The 16,238-nt window shown below is 42.8% G+C and overlaps 1 protein-coding gene and 2 long non-coding RNA genes across 4 annotated transcripts in view; 2 read left to right on the top strand and 1 right to left on the bottom strand.

Annotated features, from left to right (window-relative positions):
• Positions 1-16,238, top strand: part of LOC122236288 (leucine-rich repeat-containing protein 37A2-like) — a gene marked incomplete at its 5' end in the record, with an annotated part of 38,630 nt that overhangs the window by 6,666 nt on the left and 15,726 nt on the right. Inside the window, 2 exons of the mRNA XM_042977158.1 lie at positions 10,679-10,750; positions 11,315-11,389. Of these exons, the coding sequence (XP_042833092.1) occupies positions 10,679-10,750; positions 11,315-11,389 (147 nt within the window). The remainder of the gene's footprint in view (positions 1-10,678; positions 10,751-11,314; positions 11,390-16,238) is intronic.
• Positions 3,583-6,037, top strand: LOC122236285. Its single transcript, XR_006214362.1, has 3 exons — positions 3,583-3,598; positions 5,619-5,697; positions 5,947-6,037. It is a non-coding gene; the product is annotated as an uncharacterized LOC122236285 (long non-coding RNA).
• Positions 5,360-6,080, bottom strand: LOC122236286. 2 transcript variants are annotated; one of them, XR_006214364.1, is made up of 2 exons: positions 6,009-6,080; positions 5,360-5,560 (listed from the first exon to the last, which is right to left on the bottom strand). It is a non-coding gene; the product is annotated as an uncharacterized LOC122236286 (long non-coding RNA). The 2 variants fall into 2 exon arrangements; XR_006214363.1 differs by lacking the exon at positions 6,009-6,080 and adding an exon at positions 5,889-5,977.

Genomic DNA, 16,238 nt, shown 5'->3' with positions numbered 1-16,238 from the left:
TCCTTGACTAGGAGTGCTGTCGCCGCAATAATTCTTAGGCATGGCGGCCAGCCGGCAGCCACTGGGTCTAGTTTCTTGGACAGGTAAGCCACTGGGCGGTTCCGGGGGCCTAAGGCTTGAGTTAGAAGCCCTTTTGCTATTCCCTTATATTCGTCTACAAAGAGGTGGAAGGGCTTCGAAGTTTCCCCATGTCGGTTCCTTTTTTATTTGGGGGGCTCTCGCGTTGTGAGTTGAGGGTCTTGCAGGGTGACCTCTTGAGGGTGCGGGGTGAGGGTTGGGGGGGGGGGGGGGGTGGGGGGGGGGGGGGGGGGTGGGGGGGGGGGGGGTGTGGGGGGGGGGGGGGGGGGGGGGGGGGGGGGGGGGTGGGGGGGGGGGGGGGGGGGAGGGGGGGGTGGGGGGGGGGGGGGGGGGGGGGGGGGGGGGGGGGGGGGGGGGGGGGGGGGGGGGGTGGGGGGGGGGGGGGGGGGGGGGGGGGGGGGGGGGTGGGGGGGGGGGGGGGGGGGGGGGGGGGGGGTGGGGGGGGGGGGGGGGGGGGGGGGGAGGGGGGGGGGTGGGGGGGGGGTGGGGGGGGGGGGGGGGGGGGGGGTGGGTGGGGGGGGGGGGTGGGGGGGGGGGGGGGGGGGGGGGGGGGGGGGGGGGGGGTGGGGGGGGGGGGGGGGGGGGGCGGGGGGGGGGGGGGGGGGGGGTGGGGGGTGGGGAGGTGGGGGGGGGTAGGTAGGGCTGGGGCACTTAGGAGGGCCTTTTTTTTAACTGATTAAAGGCAGTTTCTTCTTTTTCAGCCCATTTAAATGTTTTCCCCTCTTTGGTAGCTTCATATAGGGGCCTGGCGATCTCAGCAAAACCTGGAACCCAGAGGCGGCAGTAGCCGGCTGATCCTAGGAATTCCCTCAGTTCTCTTTGGGAGGTGGGAGTAGGGATCTTTAGGACAGTTTCTTTTCTGGCATCTGATAACCGCCACTGTCCGCCCTCCAGGATATATCCCAGGTAACTTACCCTCTCCCTGCATATCTGAGCCTTCTTCGGGATGCCTGGTAACCTAAGGCCCCCAGGGTAGCCAGCAGGTCCTGGGTCCCTCGCTCACAGTCTTTGGCCGTGTCGGCAGCAAATCAGGATGTCACATCTACGTACTGTAGGAGGGTGAGGCCAGGGTGCTCCCTTCTGTACTCACCCAGGTCCTCGTGTAGTGCCTCGTCGAAGATGCTGGGTGAATTTTTGAATCCCTGTAGCCGTGTTCCAGGTGAGTTGCCCACTGTAGCCCTCCTCCGGATCATCGCCACTCACAGGCGAACAGGGGTTGGCTCTGGGGTGCCAGCGGCAGACTGAAGAAGGCGTCCTTTAAATCTTAGTACAGTATACCAGACCCTGGAGGGCGCCAAGGAGCTCAAGAGAGTATATAGGGTTGGGAAACAGTTGGGTGTATGTCCGCGACCCTCTTATTTACTTCCCGGAGGTCTTGTACCGGTCGGTAGTCATTTGTGTGAGGCTTTTTGACCGGGCAGTAAGGGGGTGTTCCAGGCAGACTGGCAAGGGACTAGTACCCCTAGGCTTCGTAGTCTCCGGATGTGTGGGCTGGATCCCCTTCTCAGGCCTCTGCTGAGACATGGGGTATTGTTTGCATCCTTACCGGACTCTCTCCTGGCTTGAGCTTTCTACCAGGACTGGGGTCCTTTGAGCGGGGCTAGTCCCATTCCCCCCCCCCCCGCCGCCCCCCCCCCCCCTCCCCCCCCCCCCCCTCCCCGTCTCTGCCCAAACCGAGGGGAATTCTTGTGGCCATCTGTCTATATTATCCTCTCTCGGGAGCGCCTCCTGGTGGAGGAGGTATTCATCCTCCAGTTTCATGGTCAGGACCTGGATGGGTGGCCCTTGCCATCGGTGACCTGAGGCCCCCCCTTGTCTGAAAGTTATCTGAGCTCCAATCTTGGTCAGTAAGTCCCGTCCTAACAGCGGGTAGGGGCATTCTGGTATTACCATAAAGGAGTGGGATACCCGGCCCGTTCCCAAATCTACTGTTCTTCGGGTAGTCCATGAATACTGGCTCATACCAGTTGCCCCTTGTACCCAGGACTTCTTGCTGGCTAGTTTTCCTTGTGGGGTGTGGAGGACCGAATGTTGTGCTCCGGGGTCGACAAGGAAGTCAACAGGGGTCCCCTCCACTTTAAGAGGCTCTCCGCAGCGGTGAGATACCAGGGAGAGAGAGCCAGTTTCAAAAGGACAAAGGTTTTATGGGGGCCTAGGGGCAGTTGGTGAGGTAATGGCTGTGGCCTCAGCTGATTGGCTGGGGAAGGGTCCTGGGGAAGAGTGCTGTTAGGCGGGGGGGGGGGGGGGGGGGGGGGGGGGGGGGGTTACTCAAGGGGAGGAGGTGTGGTCAAGGTGAAGGACACAGAACAAGATGGAGTCAGCCGGCGTAGGCCCGCCCTTTCAATGTGGTTTGAATAGAGCTGTACTACTAAAACGAATTCACAGTTAACTTCCAAAAAATTATCACAGTACAGTAAGTGTGTATTGGAGGTTGGGCTCCTTGTTTGGGGCCAAACTTTTCTTTTCTTTTTTCTTTTTAACGTTTATTTATTCTGAGAGAAAGAGAGCATGCGCAAGGGAGATGCCATCCCGTGAATTCAGTCACGTTATTACCTATGTGACTTAATTACTGGGGTGTTTATAAGTTGAAACAATATTTTCTCCAGCATTAAATAAGTTTGTAAACCTTTTGGGCCCCAGCTGAGGTGGATTTATCTTGAACTGACTGAAGCTTAAACTTCAGGTCTTCTCACTTACATAGGCCCCTTCCGAAGTCTTGGGAGGGACCCTCGCAGTTCCTGTACGCATAATTTTGCATGTTTTGATGAGGCAGGATTTCCCAAAGTAGATGAGGTCCAGACCCTACAAGGCCTCGATTCACCCCTGGGTTTCAGGTAATTCTATCTCAGTAAGTTTTTTGAATGAAGCCTCTTAAGTTATTGATAAACACTGAGTGAACACGTTAGCGGTGTGGTAAAGTCTATTTTGAATCTGAAATCCACCTCAAAGCCATGCCAAGAGTTTATTAATAAGGTACCACTTTTTGAATGGTAGTAATAATCCTATTTCTTCCAGATGAAATCAGGAATGAAATATATTATGGAAAACCAACAGTGGTTGATAATCCTAAATGTTAAGTATACTTTTTTTTTCCTGACTTTAAAGTGCTTCTCCTTCATTCACCTACACAGGTGCAGACCGATGGCTTATTTTAAAAAATTCACTTCATTGCTTCTAACAGTACGAGCTCCATGAGTTTAGAAGCCGAAGGACTCTACGATGTAGAAAGGCTGTACCTTATCGGGATAGAGCACATTCACATGCTGGCTCGTCTGTGGCGCATCAGTATTGTGCCAAGAACATAAGCTCTAAGGGAGAATAAGGAAAATCTAAGCCTTACCCCTTTTGAATTATTGTTGAGAATATCGTTGAGGTAGGTGTGGCCACCCTCTGAAGGCAAAGTCGAGCCGCAGTCACAGAGACGCCCTAACGCTCCCCGGTCAACCGCCATCTGCTTCCTTTTAGACGGCTGCGTGCCCACACAAGTTGACACACTTCAGGATATTGTCATCGCTTTTTGGTATGTACTGGAAATCCTGACAGCTTCTTCTCAGATTCAGAAAGGCATCAACGTTAAGGATGAAGATGACAACTCAGGGCTGTCCTTTTGGGGTGATTTAGGGTAACTTTTATTATTTTCCGTGTGTGGTAGTTCAGAAGCTTTGCGATAGTCATACCCAACTGTTACTTTTCTTCTCCCAGCTGCATCTGATTCTTCCCACGTATATGCCAAGGCATCTTCTTTCTCTGGGAAGCATGGTAGTTGCTCCTCTGCCCCATATCATTTCTTTAATACCTACCTCTGTTAGGTATTTACTGCGCTCCGGCACTACGCTGAGACCTTTCGCTTGTGCTGCAAGTAAGACAGTGTGTCTTAAACTCTTAGAATAGAGCTTGGCACGTGGGAAATGCTCCGGATGTGGCCCCTCACACGGCACTTCATTTTCGTTTTTCCAGCAACTCTTGTGATACAGGTAGTATCATCCTCATTTCGGGGATGAGGAAGTTGAAACTCAGAGACATCGGGTGACTTGCCTAGGTTCACACTGTCAATAAGTGACAGAACCACTTAAGAAGCTTCGCGAGTAATACAATTCCGCATTCCCTGGCACTAGGTAGGACCTGAATGACAACCGGCCTTTTGGGCGTCGTCCCTTGGAGTCAGCTTCTCACTGGAATAGGACCTTTCGAGCAGGGAGCTCCTTTTCCCTATGCTTCGGGAGCTCCTGGCCATGCCACCTATGGGCATCCCCAGGCTTCCTGCTCACCGCCTGGTGCAAATATCACATCGTCACTGCTAGGCACCCACTCTGTGCCCAGCCTTATGCTAGGTGCTTTGCACATGCTCTTTCCTTTAATCCTCAAGTTGCCTTATGAGGTAAATGCTGCTAAAAAGACTCGGAGACGTTCGTTACTTAAGTCCCTTCACCAGGAAGTGACAGCCAGAATTCAGACCTAGGTCTGCCTGATTCCGGGGCCCTTGCTTCTTGGGCTGTTCCTCACTGCCAGAAACTCCTCTTCAAGGCTGTTCTCAGAACTTGAATTAAAACATGGGCTCACCATTTCAGATTCTTTAGGCTTCGCCCCTCCCCCCGCCCAACCCCTGAGAGAGGATCTACGTGATGCCGTTAGATGTCTTGTATTGAGGAGCTTCGCATGGGGAGTCATGTTCTCATGGCCCATGAACCTATGTAGATGAATAAAGGAAAGGGGTTATTCTATCCCCAAGTACTTCAAACATACTGGAATAGGGTCTAGATCACTCTACTTATTTCTTCAACTGCTTTCCTCCAAGGAGCCAGTTTTCCCTCCATGCCTTGGGATTCCAGCATAGAGAGTTTGGAGTCTGTCCTATTTGAAATGTATTTTCACTGCCTGCTTTGGACATTTTTTCAGCTAAAGCTGTTAGGATTTCAGTACATTCAGGACAGTGGTGACAAGCTTCAGTCCTCAAGTCTTCTCTGTCTCCTCAGTTAATAGAAAGGAAACGTAGCCCATCTGTCTGGACCTCTGTAGAAGAATTTGGAGAAAAAAAAAATAACACGTAAGAAATGTTCCCTTATTTTGTGAGCTACCTTTAGTCTGTCCCGTTGCTCTGCAACGGAAAGCTTTTGCAAAAATACTTGAGTTTTCCTCTTCAAATAAGATAGAGTTTTTTAAAAAACAAAAAAATATCTAGAACAGTATTTCTTCAACTTTGATTATGAGACAGTCTTTGAGGATAACTGTTGTTATGTTTTACTCCCATAAAGATAAGCCCACGAATATCCAAAAGCCAATAGACTGAGTCAGCACACGTTTTATCTGTAACATGAGGGAATTGAACGGAAATGGAGATGATGTCTAGTGCAGCGTCCACCGTTCGTTCGTATCGCAGTCTGTGGAAAAACAATTGCTGTCGGTCCAGCAGATGTAACCTGTCGGGTCAGTTCTCATTCTCCCCTTGGCTCAGGCACAATAGCTCCATGAAGAGAAGGCGGCACTAAAGACAGGAGGAGACAGGATAACTTGGAGTGGCCTGTATTTTGTTTTCACTACAGATAAACACAGGGCATTCATCTCAGCAGGAGGGCTGCCTGGGTAAGAGGAAGCACCGAGCCGATGGGTATAAGGCCATGGGTGAGCTACCAGGAAAGAGGGGGGGACAGTGGGGGTAGAGCACTGAGATAGTTGGGGGAAGGATAACAAACTACTAAATTGTTTTGGCTGCATAATTCTTCATAGTCTTTCTTAATAGGGAGCCAGGGGGGCGGGGCGGGGGGGGGGGGGGAGAAGTGGGCAGGGGAAGACACACACGTGGAAGAGGTTACTTGCACAGAGCCCGCCAGTAAGCTTGTAGGTATTAATGCCATTTTTATTTTTTCAAAGCCAAAGGACATTCAGAGCCTCAAGGTTGAGGAACTGTGTTTAACCAGACATGTGACACTCACGTTCTTTCTCTTCATAACATCGTCTGACTGGATATTAACTAGTGTTACACAAACCCGACATGTTAATGGGCCTGAAAAAACGTAGAAGAAGGGGCTGGAATAGGAAGAATAGGGGAGTTTCCAAGGCAAGAACAAAAATGCATGGCTCCCAGCCGCACCGCTAACTCCCTCTGACCTCCGTTGTGGAAGAGTTTGAATCTTCGCTCCCCTTTTCTCCACCTACTAACATGTTTGATCTTCTGGCAACTGGTTCTCTATTTATCACAACATGGTTCTTTTTTTTTTTTCTTCAAATTGAGATATAGTCCGCATAATAGAATATGCAACATTATAAAGTATATAGTCCAATGGTATACTTTGATAGACAATAATCACTGCTAATTCCAGAACATTGTCATCGCCCCCCTCGAAAGAAATACCATACCCATCAGCCTTTACTCCCCATTCCCCCCTCCTCCCAGGCCCCTGGCAACAACTAATTTACCTTCTGCCCCTATGGATTTGCCTATTCTGGACATTTCATAGAAATGTGTGTCTAGTTTCTCTCACGTGGCTTGTTGGCTTCAAGATTTATCCGGTTGTAGCATGTTTCAGTACTTCATTCCTTTTTTTAATGTTTATTTATTTTTGAAAGAGAGCGCACACACAAGCGGGGAAGGGGCAGAGAGAGAGGGGGACAGAGGATCCAAAACCACAGAGCCTGATGTAGAGCTCGAACTCATGAACTGTGAGATGACGACCTGAGCCAAAGTCAGATGCTTAACCGACTGAGCCACCCAGGTGCTCCAGTCACATTTTGTTCATCCATTCGTGAGTTATTGGACATTTGGATTATTTTGACTTTTTGGCTATTGTGAATAATGCTGCTATGAGTATTCATGTACAAGTTTTTGTGTGGTCATATGTTTTTAATTCTCTTGGGTACATACCTAAGAGTGGAATTGCTGGGTCATGTAGTAACTCTATATTTAACCCTTTTGAGGAACTGCCGAACTGTTTTCCACAGTGACTACACCATTTTACATTCCCACCAATGTATGAAGATTCTGGTTTCCCCAAATCTTGCTACCACTTATCATTGTCTCTCTGTTCGATCATAGCCATCTTAGTGAGTGTAGAGTAGTATCTCATTGTAGCTTTGATTTATATTTCCCTAATGACCTAAGACATTGAGCATCTTTTCATGTGCTTATTGGCCATTCATGTATTTTCTTTGGCGAAATGTCTCTTCAAATCCTTTACCCATTTAAACATTTGATTATTTGTCTTTTCACTGAGTTTTAAGAGTTCTTTATATATTCTGGATGTTCTGGATACTAGACTTGTATCAGACATATGATAGTTTTGGGTTGTTTTTTTATTTTTAAATAAAGTCCAGTTTATCTATTTTTCCTTTGGTTTGTTGTGCTTTTTGTGTCATGTCTAAGAAACCGTCGCCTAAATCCAAGGTCATAAAGATTTCTCTCCTGAGAGTTTTATAGCTTGAGCTCTTCCTTCTAGGTCTTTGACTCATTTTGAGTTAATATTTATATATGGTGTGAAGTGTAGGAATCCAACTACATTATTTGGTATGGGGATATACGGTTGTCCCAGCATCATTTGAAAAGACTAGTCTTCCCACGTTGAATGGTGTTGGCACCCTTGTTGAAAATCAGTGGGCCATAAATGTGAGGATTTGTTCCTGGACTGTCAGTTCTGTTCCATCAACTTACATGTCTGTTCTTTTGCCAGTACCACACCGTGATTACTGTAGTTTTGAAGTAGGTTTTGAAACCAGGGCGTGTGAGTCTTCCCATTTTGTTGTTCTGTGTCAAAATCGTTTTGGAGCACCCGGGTAGCTCAGTTGGTTAAGTGGCCGGCTCTTGATTTCAGCTCAGGTCATGACCTCATGGTTTGTGAGATGGAACCCCGTGTTGCAATCTGCACTGACAGCATGGAGCCTGCTTGGGATGCTCCCTCTCCTTCTCCCTCTGCCCCTCCCCTGCTCACACTTTTCCCCACTCACACTCGCTCATGTTTGCTCTTCTGCACGGGTGTGTATGCTCGCTGTCTCTCAAAATGAATAGATAAACTTTTTTTTTTTTTTTAAAAAGATCATTTTGGCTATTCTCGGTCCCTTGAATTGACATACAGATTTTAGAATTAGCTTGCCAATTTTTGGAAAGAAGTCAGTTGGGGTTTGGATAGGGATTATACTGAAACCACAGTTCAATTTGGGGTATAGTGCCATTTTAACAATATTTTCTTCTGATCCGTGAACATGGCATATCTTTACACTTATTTCAATCTTCTTTAATTTCTTTCAACAACGTTTTGTGGTTTTTAGTGTGATTCTTGCACTTCTTTGGTTAAATGTTTTCCTAAGTATTTTGTTCTTTTGAGTACTGTTATACATGGAATTGTTTTTCTAATTTTATTTTTGGAATAGTCATTGCTGATGTATAGAAATAAAGCTAATTTTTACATATTGATCTTGTGTCCTGTAACCTTGCTGAACTCATTTATTAGTGCTAAGGTTTTTTTTCTACATTCCCAGGAATATGTCTTGTGGTCTTCTAGTTACCCAGGAAGATGTTGGAGCATTTCAAAGTCCCTATGGACATCTCATTTCTCAGCTTTTTCCTTTTAGGCTTTTTGTTTAGGCTATTTTTTGTCTTGTTATCAATTGCCTCACATAGCTGCCAGATTAAAACATTTATCTATAATTGTTTTCAAAAAATGCCCCTTGGGAAGAGGCTATTTTAGCACTGTGCAGTTCTCAGTGAGGTCAAGGGCAAGGCTTTCAAGTGAAGTTTTTTAGGGACCCCACTAGACAGGTAAAACAATGACAGTTTGTTCCTTGGGAATGAGGCTTTAAGGAACTTGAGCTCCATTCTGTTCCCCTGGGATGTGGGCAATTTTTAAGGCTACCATCACGATGGAGAGCAGAGGTTGAGGACAAGTTAAAACAACAGAGCTCACTGTTCTCATAGAAATTAGTAATTTTTTCTTTAATAAATGCTCTCCGGGTTGCTGCAAGCCCATTGGTTAAAATTTCCAAAGTTCTGAGAAAGTTGATTTTGACCATTTTTGCTAGTTTTTTGTTGTTGTTGTTGCTTTTACGGAAGGATGAATTTTCAGACGTCCTTCCTTTCTCATTTTCACTGATTCACCTGTAACAGGGCTTTAAAATGTCTAAAGTCTCAGGGCACCTGGGTGGCTCAGTTAACTGCCTGACTCTTGATTTCGGCTCAGGTCATGATCTTGCGGTCATGGGATCAAGCCCCATGTCAGGCTCTGCACTGGGCATGGAGCCTGCTTGGGATTCTCTCTCTCTCTCTTCCTCTGCCTCTCCTTCACTCATACTCTTGTACTCTCTCTCTCAAAAAATAGAATACAAAAATAAAAAATGAAATCTCTAAAGTCTCAATGATCACAGGCTAATTAAATACTTAATCATGGGAGATGATTAGAGGAAAGGAATAAAAATAGAAAATGTAATTCTTAGAGAAGCTCTCCCAGATGGAGAGATGAAGTTCAGCAAAGTGTTTCTATATTTAATGCTCTCAAAGTTAAGTTTAAGGTAACGGCTATTTTAAACCCCCTTTTTTTTTCATACAAGTTAAATACAGGCTTTGGAGTCAGAACTGAGTTCAGATTCCAGCTCTGCTTCTTGACTGGCTTGACAAACTGGGACAAATTATACAACCTCTCTGTACTTCAGTTTCCTCACTTGTAAAATGGGGTAATGATGTATCTATCACATAAGGTTATTGTGAGGTTTAAATGTGAAATGCTGATCACAGATGCCCTATGGCTCAATAGTATTGGTTGTGATGATTATCCTTATAATTTTGCAAAAGTACAGTGATGATTCTTGAGCAGAGTCAACCTAAAGGCAGATTTTCTTTTCTTTCTTCCTGTTTCCTTCACTTTATTTTTGCTGTAAAGAACTGAGAAGAAAATCTACTCGGCACTTTGGAATAAAAACTTGTGTCAAGCAGTGACAAAAAGTTATTTATTCAACAAGCCTTCACTAAATAACTAGTAAATAACAAGCACTCTGTCAGGCACAGGGACAAAAATGACAATAGAGTATGGTCCCTGCCCTCAAGGAGCTGGCAGTCCAGGAGATGGATAAGGAAACGGGATCATATGCCACCTAACAAAGGCTGTCATAGGAGAATACACATGGTGGGGGTATAGCTTTCACCATTTCCTCTTAGATTAATCCCTTTGTCTTTGGCCCCCAAACTGAGGAATTGGTCCTATTTTTGTCTTTAACCGGGTGTTTTAAACTGTGGAATTTTTTACATTTCTAGAGATAAAGGAAAAGCACCTAGAATTACAGAGGACACTAGAAACAGTATTTCCTACAGAGCCTGGGCTTCCTACCAGCATAGTCACTTCTAGGATTTTCAGCCCAAAAAGTTCTTTGGCATATCTTTGCTTTGCTGTCCACGTAAAAAAAAAAATTTTTTTTTTCCTCTTTCTGTTCTCCACTTTATCGTCCAGAGAGCTGGGTAGTTCCCAAAGGAAGAGTGCTTTACAGAATCTAAGGGTGATTTATAGGCAAAGGCAGAAAATGATTAGTTTTCACCTTCCAGTTCCATACCCCCAAAATGAACATAAACTTTCATGGTAGTCATTACTGGAAATGCAGATAATTTTAATTCCATTGCATTTTTCAGAATTATCAGTCGTAACCCTCTGTCAACTGTTGAAGATTCCTATCTTTTTAAGTTGCCAGCATTAAAATATTTGTAAGTATTGCAACAATCTCATGGCTCATGAGATGATTTCTGATCTTTTTTGTTGTCATCAAAAGATTAAGTATTTTGCGTTTTGGTTAAAAAGTCGTAATTTGAAATTTTAACTGGGTTATTGAAATAAGCATTATTAGCAAAGAAAAAACGTATATGGGCAAGATAGCCTGCAGAGGAAGGAGTAGTATTGAAGAACACATAACAGACATGGGACTTGTAGATGTAGGTAGAAATACCATTTATCTCAAAGTGGAAAGTGGAGTAAGGTGTATATTAAAAGAAAAAAAGACTAATCAAGAGAGGTGGATGCAATTGAGAATGAAAACGAGGATAAGAGTAAAAAGGATTGTACTGTTGAGCACCAAGGTGATTAATTTGATGATGCACATAAAATGTCTTCATTGGGAGCTTTCTGAAATTATTGTCCATAGCAAGAAAACTCTTGAGCTGACTTGACAAAGAAGCCAGAATTGAAGTAATCACATGTTGCTAAGTATCTTTTTAGGTACAGAATTTTTATCCTTGGGTTCAAATCACGCATGTTTGGGCTTTCTCCTTCAGAGACATGGGATCAACACAGGTGTCACTTACAACAGTTGAGAGCATCCTCATGATGACCGTTGAATTGGAAACACTGTAAGTTGATTTTTCTTATGTGTATTTTCACTTAGTTGTTTACTTAGATTTGTTTTATTGTTTTCTTAAGTCAGATTTATTGAGGTATAAAATTTACTCTTTTTAAGCATACAGTTTGATGAGTTTTGACAAACGTGTAGTTATGTAACCACCACCACATTTGAGACGTAGAACATTTCTGTCACCCCAAAAGGCCCCTATGTGCCTTTGCAGCCAATCCCCTTTTCTCACCACCAGCCCTGGCAACCACCAACCTAATTTTTGTCCCTATAGTTTTGCCTTTTCCACAGTGTCTTATAAATGAAATCATACCAGGGGCACCTGGGTGGCTCAGGCAGTTAAGCGTCCGACTTCAGCTCAGGTCATGATCTCGCGGTCTGTGAGTTCAAGCCCTGCATCGGACTCTGTCCTGACAGCTCAGAGCCTGGAGCCTGCTTCGGATTCTGTGTCTCCCTGTCTCTCTACCCCTTCCCCATTTGCACTCCATCTCTCTCTCTCTCTCAAAAATAAATGAACATTAAAAAAAATAAATAAATGAAATCATACAGTATGCAGTCTTCTGTGATTGGTTCCTTTCAGCATAATCCTTTTGAGATTCATCCATGTTTGTTTTTTTTTTAACTTTTTTAACGTTTATTTATTTTTGAGAAACAGAGAGCATAAGCAGGAGAGGGGCAGAGAGAGAGAGAGAGAGACACAGAACCCGAAGCAGGCTCCAGGCTCTGTCAGCACAGAGCCCAATACAGGGCATGAACCTGCGGAACATGAGATCATGGCCTGAGCCAAAGTCGGTCACTTATCTGACTGAGCCACCCAGGCACCCCAGAGACTCATCCATGTTTTTGCACACGTCAGTAGTTCATTTCCTTTTTATTGCCGAGTAGTATTGCAGTTGTGAGGATATACCAGTTTGTTTATGCATTCATCAGTTAATGGGCATTTGAGTTGTTTCTAGCTTTTTGGCCTTTATGAATAAAGTTGCTTAAAACGCTTACATGCAGGTCTTCGTGTGAGCATATGTTTTCATTGGGGGAGGGGGGCAGGTGGTAAAATACCTAATGGCAGGATTGCTACATCATATGCTGAGTGTATATTTAACTTTTTAAGAAACTGCTTACCTGTTTTCTAAAGTGGATGTACCATTTTGCATTCCAGCCAGCAGTATATGAGATCTTCTATCTATCCTTTCTTCTAATGTCTTTATCTATTTTTCATAAGGTGAATGTTGGCCTTAAAATTGAGTTGGGAAGTATTCCCCTCTCTTCAATTCTCTAGTACAGTGTGTGCAGAATTGGCATTATTTTTTCCTTAAATGTTTGCTAGAATTCACCAGTGAAGCCATGTGGGCTTGAAGCTTTCTTTGTGAGAAAGTGTTAAACTACAGATTTTATTTTTGTAATAGTGCTACTTAAATTACATACTTTATTTTTTTGAGTAGTTCATGTCTTTCAGGGAATCTATTTCATCTTGAAGTTATTGACATAAAGTATTTTATAATAATCCCTTATTATCCTTTTAGTATCTGTAGAATTGTAGTGATGTCATTCCTCTCATTTTTGATATTGATAATTTGTGTCTTCTCTTGTCTTTTCTTGATAAATCTGGCCAGAAGTTTATCAGTTTTACTTATCTTCTCTAAAAAGTGCCTTTTCATTACACTGACTTCTCTATTTTTGTTTTCCTTTTCAAAAATTTCTGCTTTGATCTTTATCATTCCATTTTCTCTCCTTACTCAGTGATGAATTTCCTTTTCTTTTTCTAGTTTCTTAAAAGTGGACACTGGGGAAGATGAATACTATATGAGCAACATCCCACATGTTGACATGTTGTGTTTTCAGTTTCAGTTGGTACAAAATAGTTTCTAATATCCATTTTGACTTATTTGACCAATAGGGTTACTTAGGAGTGTGTTGGTTAGTTTCTAAATATTTGGAGATTTTACAGATCTGTTAATTTGTTATTTAATTCCATTGTGGTCACAGAACAATATGTTGGATGACTGAAATCCTTTTAAATTTATTGAGGCTTGTTTTATAGCCAATGAATTCTGGTAATAGATGAGAATATGGCCTATTTTGATAAATATTATGTGTCCACTTGAAAGAAAATATGTAGTCTGCTGATTTGGTGTGGAGTATTCTATAAATGTCAACTAGGTCAAGTAGGTTGGTAGTATTTTTCAAGTCTGATGTATCATTACTCATTTTCTATATATTTTTTCTGTCAATTATTGAGAGAGGGATATTGAAATCTCCAACTATAATTGAGTGCTTATGTGTCTCTCTTTCCTATTCTCCTTAATATATTTGGAAGTTCTATTATCAGATACATAAATTTTTAAGTTATGTCTTTTCTAATAGTTGACATTTCTATCACAATGGAATAACCTCATTTATCCCTGGTAATATCTTTGCTTTGAAATTGACTTTGTCCTATAGTAAATATAGCCACTCAAGGTTTCGTTTGATTAGTGTTAGCAAAGCATAATTTCTTCCATATTTTTAACCTACTTATATCTTTGTACTGAAGATGAATCTTATAGACAGCATATAGTTGGCTTTTGCTTTTTTATCCAGTATGACAACTCTATCTTTTAATTAGGTGATTATACCATTTATATTTAATGTAATTATTTATATGCTTACATTTAAAGCTACTGTCTACTCTTTTCTATGTATCCCATCTGTTCTTTGTTTCTTTTCTTTTTCTTTTTCTTCTTCTTCCTGCTCTTGGGTTGATTTAGTACGTTTTATTATTTTTTGGTGGGGGGATAAATAGTTACAACTCAGGTTTTGTTATTTTAGTAGCTGTTTAATGGTTTGTAGTGTTCATGTTTAACTTATCACAGTCTATCTTCAAATGATATTATATGATTTCATGAATAGTATAAGAACCTTACAGTAAATAGTGTACTTCCATTGTTCCCCTCCTGACCTTTGTGCTATTGTTTTCATACATTTTACTTTTAGCACACCATATTATTTTTTTTGTTTAAATAGTCAGTTATCTTTTTTTATTTTTGTATTTTTGAGAGAGACAGAGTGCAAGTGGGGGAGGGGCAGAGAGAGAGGGAGACACAGAATCTGAAGCAGGCTCCAGGCTCTGAGCTGTAGACACAGAGCCTGATGTGGGGCCTGAAATCACAGACTATGAGATCATGACCTGAGCTGAAGTCAGATGCTTAACTGACTGAGCCACCTGGGTGCCCCTCAATTATCTCTTTTATTGAAGTATATATAGATCATGTAATATTAAATTAGTTTCAGGTGTACAACACAGTGATCTTTTATATACATTATGAAATGCTCACAACACAGTGATCAATTATATACATTATGAAATGCTCACCACAATAAGTATATTACAGTATTATTGACTATATTCCCTATGCTGTACTTTTCATCTGGTGACTTATTTATTTTATAACTGCAAGTTGGTACCTCTTAACCCTTTTCACTCATTTTGTCCATATCCCCAGTTTGTTCTCCATATTTACAAGTGTTTTCTCTTTTTTGTTGTTGTTTATTCATTCATTTGGTTTTTTGTTTATTTTTTGTTTATTTTTTACCTTGTTTTATTTTTTATTTTTTAAAATTTGCATCCAAATTAGTTAGCATATAGTGCAACAATGATTTCAGGAGTAGAGTCCTTAGTGCCCCTTACCCATTTAGCCCATCCCCCCTCCCACAACCCCTCCAGTAACCCTCAGTTTGTTTTCCATATTTACGAGGCTCTTCTGTTTTGTCCCCCTCCCTGTTCTTACATTATTTTTGTTTCCCTTCCCTATGTTCATCTGTTTTGTCTCTTAAAGTCCTCATATGAGTGAAGTGATAGGATTTTTGTCTTTCACTGACTAATTTCACTTAGCGTAATACCCTCCAGTTCCATCCATGTAGTTGCAAACGGCAAGATTTCATTCTTTTTGATTGCCAAGTAATACTCCATTGTATATATATACCGCATCTTTCATCCATTCATCCATCAATGGACATTTGGGCTCTTTCCATACTTTGGCTATTGTTGATAGTGCTGCTATAAACATTGGGTGCACATGCCCCTTCAAATCAGCATTTTTGTATCCTTTGGTTAAATGCCTAGTAGTACAATTGCTGGGTTGTAGGGTAGTTCTATTCTTAACTTTTTAAAAACCTCCATACTGTTTTCCAGAGTGGCTACAGCAGTTTGCATTCCCACCAGCAGTGCAGAAGGGTTCCCCTTTCTCCACATCTGTTGTTTCCTGAGTTATTAATTTTAGCCATTCTGACACATGTGAGGTGGTATCTCATTGTGATTTTGATTTGTATTTCCTTGATGATGAGTGATATTGAGCATCTTTTCATGTGTCTGTTAGCCTTCCGGATGTCTTCTTTGAAAAACTGTCTATTCATGTCTTCTGCCCTTTTCTTAACTGGATTATGTATTTGATTTTTTGGGTGTTGAGTCCTTTATATATTTTGGATACTAGCCCTTTATCAGATTATGTCATTTGCAAATATGTTCTCCCATTTCATCAGTTGCCTTTTAATTTTGTTGATTGTTTCCTTTGCTGTTCAGCTTTTTATCTTTTTTTCATGGATGTTTGTTTTTGAGAGAGAGAGCACAAGAGTGGGGTAGGGGCAGAGAGTGAGGGACACAGAGGATCTGAGCAGGCTCCGCACTGTCAACAGAGAGTCGATGCGGAACTCGAACTCACAAACCGTGAGATTATGACCTGAGCTGAAGTCAGAAGCTTAACCGACTGAGACACCCAGGTGCCCCAGAAGGTTTTTATCTTGATGAGGTCCCAATAATTCATTTAAAAAAATGTTTGTTTGTTTGTTTGTTTACGTTTATTTTTGAGAGAGAGAGA

This window comes from Panthera tigris (genome assembly GCF_018350195.1).
Source record: "Panthera tigris isolate Pti1 chromosome E1 unlocalized genomic scaffold, P.tigris_Pti1_mat1.1 chrE1_random_Un_scaffold_69, whole genome shotgun sequence".
In the NCBI taxonomy this organism is placed as follows: Eukaryota; Metazoa; Chordata; class Mammalia; order Carnivora; family Felidae; genus Panthera; species Panthera tigris.
This window is presented reverse-complemented; position numbering and strand designations above follow the sequence as displayed.